The 17,786-nt window shown below is 41.8% G+C and overlaps 1 protein-coding gene across 1 annotated transcript; it reads right to left on the bottom strand.

Moving 5' to 3' along the window:
* Positions 1 to 326: 326 nt before the first annotated feature.
* LOC128738322 (circadian locomoter output cycles protein kaput) lies at positions 327 to 17,543 on the bottom strand. The gene is made up of 7 exons (XM_053833369.1): positions 16,859 to 17,543; positions 3,990 to 4,236; positions 3,599 to 3,929; positions 3,324 to 3,540; positions 2,960 to 3,271; positions 2,426 to 2,895; positions 327 to 2,364 (listed from the first exon to the last, which is right to left on the bottom strand). The coding sequence occupies exons 2-7, from the start codon at positions 4,037 to 4,039 to the stop codon at positions 904 to 906; spliced, it is 2,841 nt and encodes a 946-aa protein (XP_053689344.1). The 5' UTR covers positions 4,040 to 4,236; positions 16,859 to 17,543; the 3' UTR covers positions 327 to 903.
* Between the last annotated feature and the right edge of the window lie 243 nt (positions 17,544 to 17,786).

The raw sequence follows: 17,786 nt of genomic DNA, 5'->3' as shown, positions 1-17,786 counted from the left end.
TCTAATCAAAAGCATAGACGGTCAGTTTCAGAACGGAAGCGCCGTTATCTCTGTCGGAAATAAAAGCAACACTTTCCGCTAGATGACTACGTTAACTATTCTACAGTATCAGCGACATTATGAATTTTCCAGTTGACTGGATGCAGTGCAGTTTTAATTGGTCAGATATCATGGTGCTGTGTGAAGCTGAAGCCAAGGGTTGCCTACAGAGACTGTAGATTACGAGGCGCCGAGACACTCAAAATCCGCTAAATTTTGAAACAAAACGGAGAGTACCATCATAAATAAAGGTAACTCTCCGCTTTCGTTCAAAATTTAGCGGCTTTTGAGTGTCTCGGCGCCTCTGTAATCTACAGTCTCTGTAGGGTTGCTCAATAGAGTATCCGACCCAATCCGTAAGTTGCTTGGGAACCCACCAAGATGGAGACCTCAATGGTTTTGCTTTTGCTAACTCATCATGGCGATCCGATAAAGCAAGGTGGATGCTCTGGAAGTCAATACAGCTAGAGCATCCAACTTCACAGTGTAAATGCTCTATATAACGCTTTATATAACGTTACTCGCATAACAGTCCCATTTATATAAAAAAACTCCACAGGAAATGGGACTGTTATGCGACTAGCGGCATATAGTTGGCGACATACACATCAAAACATATCCGGGAATCACTCCCAAAAAAACGGAAGAGCGAATGGTTGAAAGTTACTGTTAGTTTAGAGCAATTATATCAAATGAACTATAGTTTTCTTTTCCGTAAAATTTTCACTTGAAGCAGAATCAGTTCAAATTATCGGCCTGTAAGTGACATTCAGAGAGTTCGTAAAATCCCATTTTCATCTATTACCCGACCAGAACCAAGGAGAAAAACTAACCAATCGAAAATCCTCCCATCCCATCCATTAGCTACATATCGCTTCGCGAGTGACTTGTAGAACCCCCCGGAGAAGCAAGTGACGAACCTGGATGCTGCGATTGCGGCTGATGTAGCAACTGTTGTTGCTGATGCTGCTGCTGTTGCTGTTGATGATGGTGTTGCTGCTGCTGTTGATGTTCGTGTGTTTGCTGCTGCTGCTGCTGATGCAGGTGATGTTGGTTTTGCTGTTGATGCGGCTGCGGTTGCTGCGGATGCTGGTGCTGCTGCTGTTCCATGCCGGAGGTAAACAAAATTTGCGCCTGCTCCTGGCCCATCTGGTACTGCAGCAGTTCCATACTGTTGACATTCGCTCCGCGAATGTTAGCTCCACCGGTTCCACCACCACCACCAGCCTGCATTATGCTGCATCCATCGGATGACATGTGCATCTGCTGTTGCTGTTGCTGCTGATGCTGGGATTGTTGTTGCGAGGATTGTGAGGGCTGCTGCTGTTGTTGTTGCTGTTGCTGCTGTTGAAGGTGATGAATCGGGACGGGAGTTAACTGCATATAGGAAATCATCTCATTTCCTGGTTCGACCAGCAGCTTCGACTGGCCTGTGTCGGTGAAGTTGAGTTGCTGGTTGGAGTGGAAGATTGGTTTTTGGTCCGGAGGTATGCACATTTGCTGTTGTTGCTGTGATTGTTGTTGTTGTTGCTGCTGTGGTTGCTGTTGATGGTGCTGCTGTTGTTGCTGCTGTTGGTGATGTTGATGAGGATGCAGCAGATTTTGTGGCTGACTAATTAGACTAGGATGTGTTGGATATTGATGACTACTGTGCGGTAACTGGTGATGCTGTAGATAGGACGCACTATTGTTGCACCTGTTGTGAATTTCGTTGTTGTTAGCAGCGGCAGCGGCGGCGGCCGCTGATGAAAATGGCAACGTGACTATTGATGGGAGCAGCCCGTAACGGGCCATGAGTAACTGCTCCTGCACTCTTCGCAACTCCTCTTGCTGTTGCATTATGAGATGCTGTAGCTCTTCGTGCTTTCGTTGTAGATGGCCTTGAACTTGGTTCTGAGCGGGAGTCAACACAACCCCACCGGTGCCAGTTGAAACATTAGGATGAACTGCAAAAGCAGCTGGAGATGTCGGTGGAATGGGCGATAGAACTCCCGCAGTGCCTTCCGGCGGAAAGCCTGCCACTGGTTGAACTGGAATAGCTGCCAAATACTGTTGAGGTTCGATGAATCCGGCAGAGCCGATCAGCTGCGGAACGGGTGGTTTTATGATTGTGGTGGGTACTGGTGGCCGCGTCTGATGCTGCTGTTGCTGCTGGTGATGTGGAGGAGCAGAAAGCATCGGCTGAAACTGGCCCATCTGCTGTTGCGGTGTATTCTGGATCGTTGGTTGTTGCAACAGCAACGGTGCAGGTTGATGCTGCATCTCCTCCTGTGAGTGTTGAGAAGAGGTTTTTGAATTGTAGGTATTTGATCGCATTCGAGATTTCTGAAAAACAAAATATTTGAATTTAGCTCTCAGTGCTTCCCAGTGCTTGGCAGTAATTTACCGAACTATGATGGGTCTGCATCGACTGTCGGCTGGCGTGTGATTCAGTTGAGATTGAAGTTGCCGAATCTGAGCCCGGGCCGTAGTAGGTGTTGTACCGATGCCTACCTCGTAAGGACACTCCTGAAGGTGACGCTCCCGGTGTTGCTGCTACCCGCGTTGTTCGCGAGCTCTTCGAACTCCAGGGCGAAGTAGCGAGAAGGCTTTGAGTTGAGCTAGGTTGGAACTTTCGTTCCACTCCCACACTAACGCTGTCAGCATCATCGGAAAATCTATTGTCCCCACCGACCTGATTTCGTGTCTGCTTCATCACATCCGCGTAGCTGACGACGCGATGCGTGCAGACTATAAACTCTGGTTTTGAGTGCCATTGATGGTACGTTATGTAGTAGCGAGTTTGCAACCAAATCCATTGCTGTCCCTTCGTTAGAAACCGATAGTAACAAGAAGTGCCTTCACCTTTTTGCATCACTGTAAAATAAAGATGGTTTTGAAATGAAAATACAAGCTCTTGGCGTTGCTCAAGAAAACTTACAAGCCTCATGACAAGCGACCACCTTGTCCAGATCATCGAAGTGATAGTAATCATAACCGCAAGTTCCGAGCACCTCAAACGGCAAATATCCAATGATAAGTGGTGCTTGATGATCCAAATATAGGAATTTCCACTCTAAGCTTTGCCGAGAAGTAAACTCGCTCTTGGAGCTGTCGACTATTGACATCTCTCGGATCAGCTGTGGAGTCTGCAGTCGGCCAGTTCCAACAAAGATGAGCCTCGTGTCGGCATCCGTCATATAACTACTAAATCTAGATGCGGTCATCAAAGAGTCAGCGTCCACATCACTCCCTACAAAAATACCTTGTTGAAATAACCTCATCGCAAAGCAATTAATACTCACGAAAATATCCAGTAAATTGTACTAATTCATAGGAAACCTCAAACCGATAATCCGTCGTGCCACGTTTGATGTAGCAGGAAAATGTAACTTGATTTTCGCGAGCAATCCCCGTTTGCAACGGATCAACCACAACGGTCGGATTGAGCAGGATATTATACAAATCGTTCTGATCATCCTCGTACACCATATCATACACTGTCATATTCAGCAAATCGCTCTAGAATAACAAAACAAAATAAATTCTTTACATTCCTTACAAACCCAGTTGAACCCACCGGCAAATGTCCCAACAGGGAAGTGATCGATTCCGATGCATAAAAAACCCGTCCCGTTGAGGAAAACACAATGATGAACCCGTCGAGCGCTTCCAGGATCAGATGGGTAAACTCCTCGTTGGACAGAAACGACGGTTTCCAGTCGGTCTGGATTTCGTGCACCCGCGACCGGACGGTACTCTCGTTGTGACTTTTGAGGAAGGCGATCGTCGACTTTAGGACGGTGCTTTTGTCCATCTTGCGGTTGTTGGACGATACCATCGAGTTCAGCTCGTTGACCAGCAGGTTGAACTGGTCGCGGCGCTTTTTCTCGCTCAGATTGCGTGATTTTCTGCAATTGAACGCAGGTCAATTAGTGATTAAAATAAAGTATTAGCTTAAAAGTGATTACCTTTTCGAATCGTCCTTATCGTCGGGATCGTCATCCATTATGGTGGACATTATGACTGCTTTGTATAAAAATATATGACTCTAATATATTTTTAGTTGGTTCTCTGGTTCAGTTGATTCATCAACATATACCACATATAGTTAATATAGATCTATCGTATTTCACTGGTTCACATCAACTGGTTGTTGCAGCAGGATTTCTCCGATCGGCTGTGCATCGATCGTTCTTTAAGTAGTTGGTATAAATTCTGCAATCAAAGGTAGATAAAAAGCCAAATTAATGGCCAAGCTTAGAAGTTTTCTAATGTAGATTTACAAAAATAACATTAGCTATGCTACAAAGATTTTGCCAAATGCTTTTCTCCTATTTTAAGTGTTGTTGTTTAGTAACGGTTCAGTATAACGAATGCTGTCCTTAATGTTTCGGTAATCCTATTTGAGAATCCGAGAAATCCTATTTGAGAAATTAGTTCTTCGCATGCGAGAGAAGATATATATTTCTCCTTACTGTAATATGTTGAATAAAAACTGAAAATCAAGTTTCGAAAACGAAATGTAGCACCTAGGCTTTTAATCATATAGAGGCAAATCCGCTTTAGCGTAGCATCCGCAGAACATAACGTACGATCTTTTTTCTACCATTGCGATCTTCACAATCCAGCTAACTTGAAATGAACCCCAGACTGTTAAGCAAGACTCAAGTAATGAGTCAAGTCAAGTCGATGTTATTTATACAGGTTTAAAAGCGGAATTTGATCGAATTGACCATACAAAACGCTTACGAAAACTATTTCGGCTTGGTGCTTCTCAACGAATGGTCGAATGGCTGAACCCATACCTCAGTGGTAGAGTATTGCGTGTAAAACTCGGATCCAGTGCTTCACCAGTGTTCACTAATAAGTCTGGAGTTACTCAAGGTAGCATCATGGGACCTTTGCCTTTCTTGTTGTTCTTTAACGATGTCACTTTATCGCTTGGTAGTGGCTGCAAATTAATGTTTAACTTACATCGTGAGCTAATTATGTCTAAAACATCTCGACAGCTTGGATTCATTTTTAAGATTGGACGAAATTTGCAGGATCTAAAATCACTGTATTACCCCCTAATTTTCCCGCTGTTGGAGAATTGTAGGTAGGTGTGATTCCCCAAGCAGCTAATCTGGATCACACGGATTGAACACGTGCAAAGAAGATTCATCCGACTTGTTTTGCGACATCTTTCATGGAACCATCAGGATAACTTGCCTCCTTATGCAGATAGACACCGTTTACTTGAACTTGATACACTAGAATGCAAACGTAAAATGCAACAGGCATTATTTATAGCCAAAATTATCAACGGCGAAGTCTATGCTCAATTTTCGGGCATTACAACGACCATTGCGCTCAACGGGATTATTACAAACACCGGGTTTCACCGGGCTGCATTCGGTTACAGCGAGCCAATTACAGAATGCATAAGGATTTTTTAAGAGGTGGAGGAACTGCTTACATTCGGTGAACCAGCGCAACTGTTTGCGCACAAGTTACGTAGTTTTAATTTAATTCAACTTAAGATTTATTCGTGTAGACAAATTCAAGGTCAGTTGAACTATCTATACCTATAAATAAGGATTTCTGTCTGTCTGTCCGTATGTTCTTATAGAATCGAAAACTTCTGAACCGATCGGCGTGAAAATTTGCATGTAGAGGTTTTTGGGGCCAGGAAAGGTTTTGGTGATAGTTAGAGACCTCTCCCTCCACTAAGAAGGGGGGCTACCATACAAATGAAACGCATATTTCTGCATAACGCGAGAACTAATCAAGCAAATAGAACAAAATTTGGCATGTGGGTGTTTTTGAAGACAAAATTTTTTTCTATGATGAATTGGGACCCCTCCCCACTTTAAGAGCTCCTATACAAATGAAATACAAATTTCCTCACAAATCGAGAACTAATCAAGCAAATGGAACCAAATTTGGCATGTGGAGGTTTTTAGAGGCAAAAATATTTTCTATGGTGAATTGGGACACCTCCCCACTTTAAGAGGGGGGGCTTCTACACAAGTGAAATACAAATTTCCTCATAACTCGAGAACTAATCAAGCAAATGGAACAAAATTTGGCATGTGAAAGTTTTCGCGGGCAAGAATATTTTCTATGGCAAATTGGGACCCCTCCCCACTTTCGGAGGAGGGGCTACTATACAAACGAAATAGAAATTTCCTCACAACTCGAAAACTAATCAAGCAAATAGAACCAAATTTGGCATGCAGAGGTTTTTGGAAGCAAAAATATTTTCTATGGTGAATTAGGACACCTCACCACTTTAAAAGGGGGGGCTTCTACACAAATGAAATACAAATTTCCTCATACTTCGAGAACTAATCAAGCAAATAGAACCAAATTTAGCATGTGGGTGGTTTTGTAGGCAAAAATATTTTCTATGGTGAATTAGGACCCCTCCCCACTTTATGAGGGGGGGCTCCTATACAAATGAAAAACAAATTTCTTCATAACTCGAGAACTAATCAAGCAAATGGAACAAAATTTGACATGTGAAAGTTTTCGAGGGCAAGAATATTTTCTATGGTGAATTAGGACCCCTCCCCACTTTAAGAGGGGGGGCTCCTATACAAATGAAATAGAAATTTCCTCATAACTCGAGAACTAATCAAGCAAATAGAACCAAATTTGGCATGCAGAGGTTTTTGGAAGCAAAAATATTTTCTATGGTGAATTAGGACACCTCACCACTTTAAGAGGGGGGGCTTCTACACAAATGAAATACAAATTTCCTCATACTTCGAGAACTAATCAAGCAAATAGAACCAAATTTAGCATGTGGGTGGTTTTGTAGGCAAAAATATTTTCTATGGTGAATTAGGACCCCTCCCCACTTTATGAGGGGGGGCTCCTATACAAATGAAAAACAAATTTCTTCATAACTCGAGAACTAATCAAGCAAATGGAACCAAATTTGACATGTAAGTGGTTTTAGAGGCAAGATTTTTTTCTATGGTGAATTGAGACTCCTCTCCTCTTTAGAAAGCGAGTTATAACTCATCTCCCTTTTAAGAGGGGGAGCTTCTACACAAATGAAATACAAATTTCCTCATAATTCGAGAACTAATCGAGCAAATGGAACCAAATTTGGCATGTGGGAGATTTTGGAGTCTTGACTTTATTTTATGATGACTTTATGACTTAAATGCTTATTGGCCTACATTTGAATAGCATTGGTGATGCTTATTGGTTACCTGGGATGCTTTCATAGTTACGTAACTGCCAAAATGAATCATCTAAGGTTGAACTCCTCAGAAACTTGCAAAACTAGAGATTATGACAAAGATCACCCGAGATTCATGATTTATGTACAACACAGGTTATTTTGTGGCAATACGAAGTTTGTCGAGTCAGCTAGTCCCATATAAATGTAAAAATTTGCAGGAAGGTAAAACGGATGCTGGAACTCAATAGCAATTTTAAAGGTATACCAGAGTTACCTATTTATTTATGTTCCAGTCAAATCTTCAAAATGCAAACGAAAGGTTTGAAAATAATTCAGTTCATTTCCCGGTAGTACTAGATAATATTGCATTTGAAACCGCTGGCTGTTAATAAACTATTCGTACACCTGCATGCACTCAACAGGCTGCTGCAGTTTGAAAGCGGTTTTTATGGACAGGTGATACCAGTGTAGAAAACTCGTTGATGAATAGTGTGAAAAACAAATAGCCCAACTTGCTTCCTTGAGGAACCCCGGACCCTGATAGATTGCATTTTTCCGATACGATCTTGATAAAATACTTCATCATAAGATAGAAACGACAAAATTGTTTTTGTCCATCCGAAAAAACAATATTTCGATGTCAACACGATCGAAGCTTTCTTTGGAGTGAACGACCATGAAATCCTAGAATGACTCTTTTAACACCATTTTCCAGGCTATGTGAAACCTGAGGCTTGAAATCGTCCATGAATCAGCAGGAGAAAGGGCTCCAGTATTACAGCTTATTTTAGTAATAAGAGTGTCACGATGTTTACGAAGGGTGAACCGATGTTCAATCGTCAACACAACTCGTGATTCCTCTTATGAGCTTATTCAATGTATCACCGACTCCCAGTCGTTTTCTGGTAATCTGGAAGCTCCCGTTCATTACTCCGATTCATAAAAAGGGAGCCAGAAATAAAAAAAGCAAAGTCTTGAGATTAACCGTCTTTCTAAGACTTGGCCCTTCTTTATCAACAGACTGCACAGCCGGCTAGTAGAATACAGGACAGCCGCCTAGCCGAGATTCTTGCATACGACGACTAGCTTGTTAGACCTTGAATGTAATTGGGCGGTTAAAGGGAGCCAGAAGTGAGGTTGATAATTATTGAGATGTTGCTATACAATCTGCTGTTGCGAAATTATTCGAGTCGTTAGTTTACAGTTACCGTTACGACGATGTGGTTGGCCGTATCTCTCCGGTGCAACACCAATTCTTGAAGAAGCAAGGGTTTTCAAGTGGATTGCACAGATACTTACTTACTTTAGCAGCCGAGAGCCGGGGTGGCAGTTGCCGTATCAAGAATTCCTCTCCATTGTACTCGGTCCTGGGCTACTTGTTGCTCAGCTCAACACACGCAAATCGGCTTCAACCTGGTCGAGCCATCCCTGGTGCCGGTGGGGGGTTCTTGAAGAGAACGGATTTCACTGCACAGTCGTCCGCTCTCCGCTTTCCGTTTGTACTCCGCCAAAAATAATTCTCAACACAAACACGTACAAATACGGAAAATGCACGTAAGTCTTGCGAGTAGAATCAATATATATAGAATGCCAGTGTCGCTGTTTTTCTATAGGACTCATTGTGGTAAACATGATGCTAACAATCTGTATCAAGTCTGTGAATCGGGAACTTCATTGTCAAAGTTGCTCATTGTTATCATCTGTTCTTTATCTGTGCGCTGGTTGGTGCTGTCATCAGTGCGTTCTCCGCTGTGTTTTTATGCCAGTGAAATGGTCAGGGGGGATCTATTGCTGTCAAATTCCATACATGTGTGCGTTACCGCAGATGATGTTTGGTCCATGACGTTTGTACTGTCATGGACCAAACGGCGTGTGATTGATTTCGAGCCAGGGGACTCGCAACTCTATTTTTGTCTGCTGCAGTTGACAGAAACGCAAACCCGCAGCGCAAATTGTCGTTTGTATTGTTTTGATCGCGATAATGCATTTATCTGATTTTTAGCGTAAATAAAACAAACTAAAAAACTTTTCGGAAGCTACATATACAGGCAAGAGCAGCAAATCGGTAAGAAAAAAAAGTAGCAAAAGCGGCATTGAAAATTATGATCACCTGCCTGCCCCTTCACATGTGAGTTTCACAATTCCTTACCGATAGATCCCCCCTGGAAATGGTTTTAAACGTTCTTTTTCTTTTCGTCTGGATGAATAGAATCCCACAACTGCGCCCTTTTGCACCGAATTTTTCAGAAATTTCAAGCAAGCGAAGTTTCCAATCACATTACTTGGCGGCCATATTTTAAATTTTAAACTGGTTGTCAAAGTTTCACAATGAGATTCCCCTTTTGATGAATCTCAGGCACACACACATGTGCATATATAATGTAAATACATTATCTGAACAAGTGTGATGTTTACCACGCGCACTGCAGCGATACTGGCATTCTATATATATTGATTATACTGTCTTGCGTAAGCAACCTTACTGTCTCAAGTCCGTAGAGGACTACCGGTCTGATTAGCGTTTTGTACATCATTAACATTGAGCGGCGGCGTGTGCTCCTTGATCGTAGCGTCTTGCGGAGGGAAAAATAGGTTCGATTTCCAGTATAGGATTGCACATATACAGATATGAACAAAACATTAAAATCATTTCTCGAACACTAAGTAGAATTTATGAAAATATGTGGCAACAAATTTTGTTCGTTTACACTTCGGAGTACCACAAGGTAATCACCTAGAACCCGATTTGTTCGTGTTTCTGATGAACAAATTGCCTGAAATTATCTCCAATACAAATATGTGATTCATACGACTCCATACGAGAAATATCGTCCCCAGAACCTTCCGCTCGAACACGGCAAAGGCGCGTATGTCTTCCGTGAGTAGCATCACAACTTCAGGTGCATAAAGTACTACCGGTCTAATAAGAGTTTTGTACACTTTCAGCTTCGTACGGCGGCGTATGGTTTTCGATCGATAGCGTTTTACATAGGGCAAAGTAGGTCCGATTTCCTACCTACATGCGCCACTAGATCTCCCTACTAGTGTTGTTGTCCGAGCTCACAAGCAATACCCAATAGGCTACCGTGAAAGGCGAACGTTTGTCTCCTTTCATGTATTTGGTCTACTATCACCGTCGGAAAGTTCCTGGCTATGACATCAAGGTAATCTGTGAAGCCTAGGAATTGGGTATGTTTAGTGAAAAATGTACCTCTCGTTACGATGCCCGCTCGTTGCGACGCCCCATCATGTTGAATAACATGCAGGATAAACCGTCACCTTGTCTCAACCGTCACTGCGACTCGAAAGAAGTCGATACTGTCCCCGAAATGCGCACGGAACACATCTCTCGATGCAATGTAACTCTGACCAGTCGCGCCAGTTTGTCCGTTAAAGCGTATTCGTGCATTATCGACTCGATTCGATCGACTGTATCGTATGCTGCTTTGTAGTCAAAAAAGAACTGACGCGAGGGTACGTTGTACTCCTGAAATTTCTGCAAGATCTGTCGGATGGTACAAATTTGGTACGTAGCGGCGCGGATTTCTATTAAGCCCCCCTGGTAACGAAACCCTGTGCCAGCCGGCGTAACAGGATCTGGAAGAGTACCATCAAGTGGCGTGTACCAGGGTTATGCCGCGATAGTTGCTACAGTCGGGCCGATCACCCTAGGGGACGAAGCCACCTAAATTGCTTGCCGTCCTAAGACAAATTTTCTCCAATTTACTCGGTTGTGTGCTACCGCTATCCAATTCGTTGGACACCGAATACTCTCCGTCAAATCTCGCTCCACCTGGTCTAACCATCTTTCTCGCTGCGTTCCAGGTCGTCTTGTATCTAGCCAGATTTGAGGCAAACACTGTGTTTCCAGAGAAGTTGTTCAGCATTCTTGAAACATGTCCTGCCCATTGTATTCGTCCAGGTTTAGCCACCTTTTTGGATACTGGGTTCGCCATTGAGCTGTGTGAGTTCATGGTTCATCCTCCGCCTCCATACTTCGTCCTCCTGTACGACACGCCGAGGATCGTTCTTAGCACTCGCCTTTTGAAAACTCCGAGTATTCACACGTCCACCTTGAGCATTGTCCACGTTTCATGCCTGTAGAGAACAATTTGTCAAATAAGCGTATTGTACAGGGTACACTTTGTACGCGGGCTTAGTCTACTCGAGCGCAATTGCTTGTGAAACCCATAGTAAGCACGCTTTCCGCTGATATTACACCTCACGGCTAGTGTCATTGTCCGCCGACACCAGTGAACTAAGGTAGATAATTCGTCAAAAGCAGGCATATGAGAGACTCCCATCACCTTGACGAAGTCCTCTGTGTGATGATGTTTCATGAGCTTCCTGAAGACGCTGTTTTTGTCCATGATTTTCGATTGCTCTTTCGGGTCGGTAGTATCATACGCGGCTTTGATGTTAACGAACAAAATGTGACCAAAACGACCCTTTTGGAAGATCTGCCGCGGTATAAAGATCTCAGTTTCCATCGGGTTTGGTTACCCGAGCTCTTCTAAGGTTGTTTTGTTCGTATGGCGGCTGGTACAACGAGGAGTTAGGAATGGTAATTGCTGGATAAGAGGCTATGAACCACATTTGGGACTATTTTACGATTGCTGGTAAACGGAGGCACCGCATTATCCAGCTTTTCATTTGAGCTCAACTCTATTTGATCTCTTGCCTATTCGGCCTTGCGTCCATCATGCCTTTGGTACCATGCCTTCCATCGATTATGTTTTACGTTCGTTATGCTTATGCTTATCGTCTGTATGAATTCCTTGCGTCGCCTTAAATGCTACTTAAATGCTATTTTGGCAAAATATACAGCTACTTTACTGATAACCTTTTTATAGTGCTGACAATGCTAATTTACAGCTAATTACCGACACGAAGAATTTGAATACAATTTTAGATGCCAATTTATAACACCCATGCAGTCAAAAAGCTAATATACAACAACGTGCAGTATAAAATGCCAGATATGCTGATTTGCTGCTTATGTTAATGCTTATTAGTTACCAGGAATGGGTAGTTTAATATACAAATTTACAATTTTTCCTCACCATAAAGTAGAAAACAACTCCCCTGTCCCCTCATTGCATAGCCGGAATGCGGATAGTAATATTCGCCATGATTGTACAACATTTCGCCGAATGTCATTTTGCGAAAAACCTTAAGCGGAATGTACCATTTCACGGAAAACTTTTTTGTCGAAAGTACCATTTCGCGATCCTCTCCTTACTCGCTGTCGCTCGTTCCAGGAAACCCAGGTAGACCTAGGAAAACAAATAAACCTAGACAGTAGTGATTTCTGCGGGGAGTTGCCCCCCCCCCAGTGGCTGGCGCTTTCAACGGCGAGTCACCGGCAACATTCGCGGCCGTCTCGTCCTGAATGATCTAGTGTTACTATAGATAGTTTTTGTGGTCTTGTATTGACTAATGTTTTATGGAAGAGTCTCGAATTTCTCGAGTTCGATTAGTTTTTGAGTTTCGCAAAAATTTCTGTTTTATTTGTATGAGAGTCCATATCCTCCTACCACAGGGGTGAGAGGTCTCTAACTATCGTCAAATAAATTCAAGACTCCAAAATCTCCCACATGCCAAATTTGGTTCCATTTGCTTGATTAGTTCTCAAGTTATAAGGAAATTTGAATTTCATTTGTATGGGAGCTCCCCTCTTAAAAGGGGAAGGGGTCGTAATTCACCATAGAAAAAATTTCTGCCATCTAAAACTCCCACATGCCAAATTTGGTTCCATTTGATTGATTAGTTCTCGAGATAAGAGGAAATTTGCATTTCATTTGTATGGAAGCCCACACTCTTAAAGGGGAGATGGGCCATAACTCGCTTTCTAAAGAAGAGAGGGGTCTCAATTCATCATAGAAAAAAATCTTTCGTCCAAAACCACTTACATGTCAAATTTGGTTCCATTTGCTTGATTAGTTCTCGAGTTATGACGAAATTTGATTTTCATTTGTATAGGAGCCCCCCCCCCTCTTAAAGTGGGTAAATCTATAGAAAATATACCGTAGAAAATATTCTTGCCTACAAACACACTAGAATTAATCAAGCAAATGGAACCAAATTTATCATGTGGGTGATAAATTTGGTTCCATTTGCTTGATTAGTTCTAGAGTTATGAGGAAATTTGTATTTCGTTTGTATGAGAGCCCCTCCTCTTAAAAAGGTAAGGGGTCCTAATTCATCATAGAAAAAATGGTTGCCTCCAAAAACACCCACATGCCAAATATGGTTCCATTTGCTTGATTAGTTCTCGAATTATGAGGAAATTTGTATTTCATTTGTGTAGAAGCACCTCCTCTTAAAGTTGAGAGGGGTCCTAATTCACCATAGAAAATATTTTTGCCTCCAGAAACCTCCACATGCCAAATTTGGTTCTATTTGCTTGATTAGTTCTCGAGTTATGAGGAAATTTGAATTTCATTTAAATAGGAGCCCCTCCTCCTAAAGTGAGGAGGGGTCCTTATTCACCATAGAAAATATTCTTGCCCTCGAAAACTTTAACATGCCAAATTTTGTTCCATTTGCTTGATTAGTTCTTCAGTTATGAGGAAATTTGTATTTCATGTGTATAGGATCCCCCCCCTCCTAAAACGGGGAGGGGTCCCAATTCATCATAGAAAAAAATTTTGTCTCCAAAAACACCCACGTGCCAAATTTTGTACCATTTGCTTGATTAGTTCTCGAGTTATGAGGAAATTTGTATTTCGTTTGTATAGGAGCCCCCCCTCTTAAAGTGGAGAGGGATCCTTATTCACCATAGAAAATATTCTTGCCCTCGAAAACTTTAACATGCCAAATTTTGTTCCATTTGCTTGATTAGTTCTCGAGTTATGAGGAAATTTGCATTTCATTTGTATAGGAGCCCCCCTTCCTAAAGTGGGGAGGGGTCCCAATTCATCATAGAAAAAAATTTTGTCTCCAAAAACACCCACGTGCCAAATTTTGTTCCATTTGCTTGATTAGTTCTCGAGTTATGAGGAAATTTGTATTTCGTTTGAATAGGAGCCCCCCCTCTTAAAGTGGGGGGGGCGTTCTAATTCACCATAGAAAATATTCATGCCCTAGAAAACTTTCACATGCCAAATTTGGTTCCATTTGCTTGATTAGTTCTCGAGTTATGAGGAAATTTGCATTTCATTTGTATAGGAGCCCCCTTCCTAAAGTGGGGAGGGGTCCCAATTGATCATAGAAAAAAATTTTGTCTCCAAAAACACCCACGTGCCAAATTTTGTTCCAGTTGCTTGATTAGTTCTCGAGTTATGAGGAAATTTGTATTTCGTTTGTATAGGAGCCCCCCCTCTTAAAGTGGGGAGGGGTCCTTATTCACCATAGAAAATATTCTTGCCCTTGAAAACTTTAACATGCCAAATTTTGTTCCATTTGCTTGATTAGTTCTTCAGTTATGAGGAAATTTGTATTTCATGTGTATAGGATTCCCCCCTCCTAAAACGGTGAGGGGTCCCAATTCATCATAGAAAAAAAATTTGTCTCCAAAAACACCCACATGCCAAATTTGGTTCCATTTGCTTAATTACTTCTCGAGTTATGAGGAAAATTGTGTTTCTTTGGTACAGGAGCCCCCCCCTCTTAAAGTGGGGAGGGGTCCTAATTTACTATAGAAAATAATCTTGTCCTCGAAAACCTTCACATGCCAAATTTGGCTCCATTTGCTTGATTAGTTCTCGAGTTATGAGGAAATTTGTTTGGAAGCCCCCCCTTTTAAAGAGGAGAGGAATTATAATTCCCCTTATAAAGAGGGGAGGGGTCTCAATTTACCATAGAATAAATTCTTGTCACCGAAAACACCCACATGCCAAATTTTGTTCTATTTGCTTGATTAGTTGTCGAGTTATGCAGAAATTTGTGTTTCATTTGTATGGGAGCCCCCCCTCTTAGTGGGGGGAGGGGTTTCTAACCATCACTAAAACCTTTCCTGGCCCCAAAAAACCTATACATGCATACTTTCATCCCGATTGGTTCAGTAGTTTTCGATTCTATAAGGAACATACGGACAGACAGACAGAGAGACAGACAGAAATCCTTCTTTATAGGTATAGAAGAAGATATGAGCACCAAACAGTTGTTGTGTAATGCCCCAAAGGTCCTTTTGAAAGCAAGTGAATGTCTCAGTTATGTGGCCGTTCCAGTCATTTTTAGATGCTCCGAACAGTGAAAAGACTGCAAGATTTTTTGCCAAATCCCATACTTTAGAAGCATTCTTCGGTATTTCGAGAAGTTGCCTTCAAGGCTAACACCACTGACTATGCTTGTCTGGTTCTCTTTCTTCCTCTCTATCTGTTTTTTGAAAGTATGCTACATGCCTCGAAAGTAATTGCCTTTCCAATTTGGTTTTATTCGTCTACTTGTTTTCCTTAATTGGAGCTGTTTTCTGCCTTAAGCTTTACTATTTTTTTTTGTTTTACCCCTTTATTTACAACTAGGATCCTTCAAGGTTGTTCTGCTCACGTTCCTAATGCCTATCTCCAGCTGCTTGCTTCCGAGGCAAACTGAGTGGTCAATTTTAGTTTGTTAACTAAAATTGAAAAATTATTATATTCAAATGGCTTGCGCAATTTTTAGAAAAAAAATAGAGCATCATCGGTAAACCAGCCTGGCGCCAAATCCTTATCACTGTTGATTAGTACTACAGAATACAAAATTCTGCTTCTTAAATAATCAGTCGTAACAACACAAACAAAAGAACCTGTCGCTCCGTATAATAAATTATGCAATAGACAAACAGCCACTGGACACATGTGCTGGAATGTCACTACAAAACTGTTTTGGTGTGAAAACACATAATGAAGCTATAAAGTGTAGTCACATAAACAAACCAACACGGGACCTTTAAATTCACAATTACAAGACGGCTGGCTGGGGAAAATTTACCACCACATTTCCGACCGATTATTACTATCATCAACATCAGCTTGATTGATGGTAAGTTTTCATAACACATTTGCATCCAATCTAACCATGCTCAAAACATCCGATTTTCCTGTTTGTACCACTCATTCAATCTAGAGAGTCCAATATTACATTACTGTAATATCAATTTCAATGTTTATGACAGTCATTCTAATGAATAAACTACCAGCAAACACACAACGCTTATATCCTCACAAAGAAAGGCAGGAGGGTGAATTTTCCCTCTTCCACACCCCCACGATATATCTATCAGTTGCACTTATACAAATACTACTTCCAGGTAGAACACAAACACAACAAATCTATTCCGAATGATAGCCGACAGCCAGTCAGTCCGTAACGGATACCACTAACAGTGACGACGGTGGAAAACATATTCACGATTATTATGAAATCGATTCGTCCGTCAGTCGGGTCGGTCGGTAGGTCTTGTCGGGATTGAGGGTGCCTTAAATCAATATTACCTCACCACCGCTGCCACCGCGCGCCCCTCGGTTGCCTAGCCAATCTGGTGAAAAGGACCAACCGACCGACCACCCGCCCACTCGCCCGCACGAGAGGTAACAAAAAAGGGGGATGAAAAACTGAAATCTCTTCTAAGGATTCTTAGCAACCGAAGTTCAACAGGTTGGAACAGGGGTTACGTTTGAATTGCGTCTAAGTAGGGAAACAAATCATTAGGTTTTTGCTGGTAAAAATGAAAAATACCTTGTTTTTCGCTGTATCACTGAGAATTTTATCCACTGGGTTGAAAAATTTATTCCAAACAAGTAAATTACAATTTACTATCCGAAAAGAATGCACTGTTGACTTCAATATTTCGTAATGCCGTAAATTTTTAAGCTTGATCACAGCTTTTTTCTGGCCTTAAATTTCAATAGACAGGCCTTTTCACTTCAGATCTTCAGATTAGCACTTAAGTATTGGAAAATTAATTCGGCTTAGAAACGTTTCAGACACGCTTTTACTAGTTTTAGGAATAATATTTTACTACTTTAACCACACGATTTCGTTGAAATTTCCATATTTGCTTTTCAACTGTTAGGAAAATCACTGTCACAGCTCCAAATACGAAAGCATATGTTACTGTAGAATAACTTAATTATTCTGTATTACTGCTGCTCCACTGCAATCTGCTACCGTGCGTACGCCAGGTACTTGCAATGCCACCTCAGCAACAGGATTCCTTTTCAGTTAAACAAATCCTTCAGTTTGACGATTCCATGGGTTTAACACCGCTAATTTGATCACCAACGAAATCACAAACTCTTGCCGTTTAACTTTCCAACAGTTTGGGCAACCGACGGCACTTTTTGAAAAAGATTTGAAGCAAAAACTCTACGCCAAAGAAAAATTACACAACAACCTCCGCCATGATGATTTTAAGCTTGACATCCGTACAAATACAAACGAAATTGTCGTCGCCTACTACGAGCACATCCGTCCTCCTGTCGATTGTTTAGTAGTGCCCAACCACGAAACAGTTAACAATTACTCGCAAGCCTGGTTGGAATTTCATTCATTCCAGTAGGTAGTAGGACGTAAATAAGTAAACTTTTTGCTCGAATGCTAGTCGTACATGCGCATATGCATGCACCCGACCGTTTATACAATGCAGTAAGTACACAAACTCTCC

Source organism: Sabethes cyaneus, chromosome 2 (genome assembly GCF_943734655.1).
Source record: "Sabethes cyaneus chromosome 2, idSabCyanKW18_F2, whole genome shotgun sequence".
Classification (NCBI taxonomy): domain Eukaryota; kingdom Metazoa; phylum Arthropoda; class Insecta; order Diptera; family Culicidae; genus Sabethes; species Sabethes cyaneus.
The sequence above is the reverse complement of the archived record's forward strand: the minus strand, read 5'-3'. Positions and strand labels throughout refer to the sequence as shown.

Coding starts and splice junctions, on each gene's coding strand:
- LOC128738322 (XM_053833369.1), bottom strand. CDS start 4,039: ATGTCCACCATAATGGATGACGATCCCGACGATAAGGACGATTCGAAA. Junction 3,541..3,598: donor CCCTGTTGGGACATTTGCCG/GTGGGTTCAACT, acceptor TTGTTATTCTAG/AGCGATTTGCTGAATATGAC. Junction 3,272..3,323: donor ACAATTTACTGGATATTTTC/GTGAGTATTAAT, acceptor GTATTTTTGTAG/GGAGTGATGTGGACGCTGAC.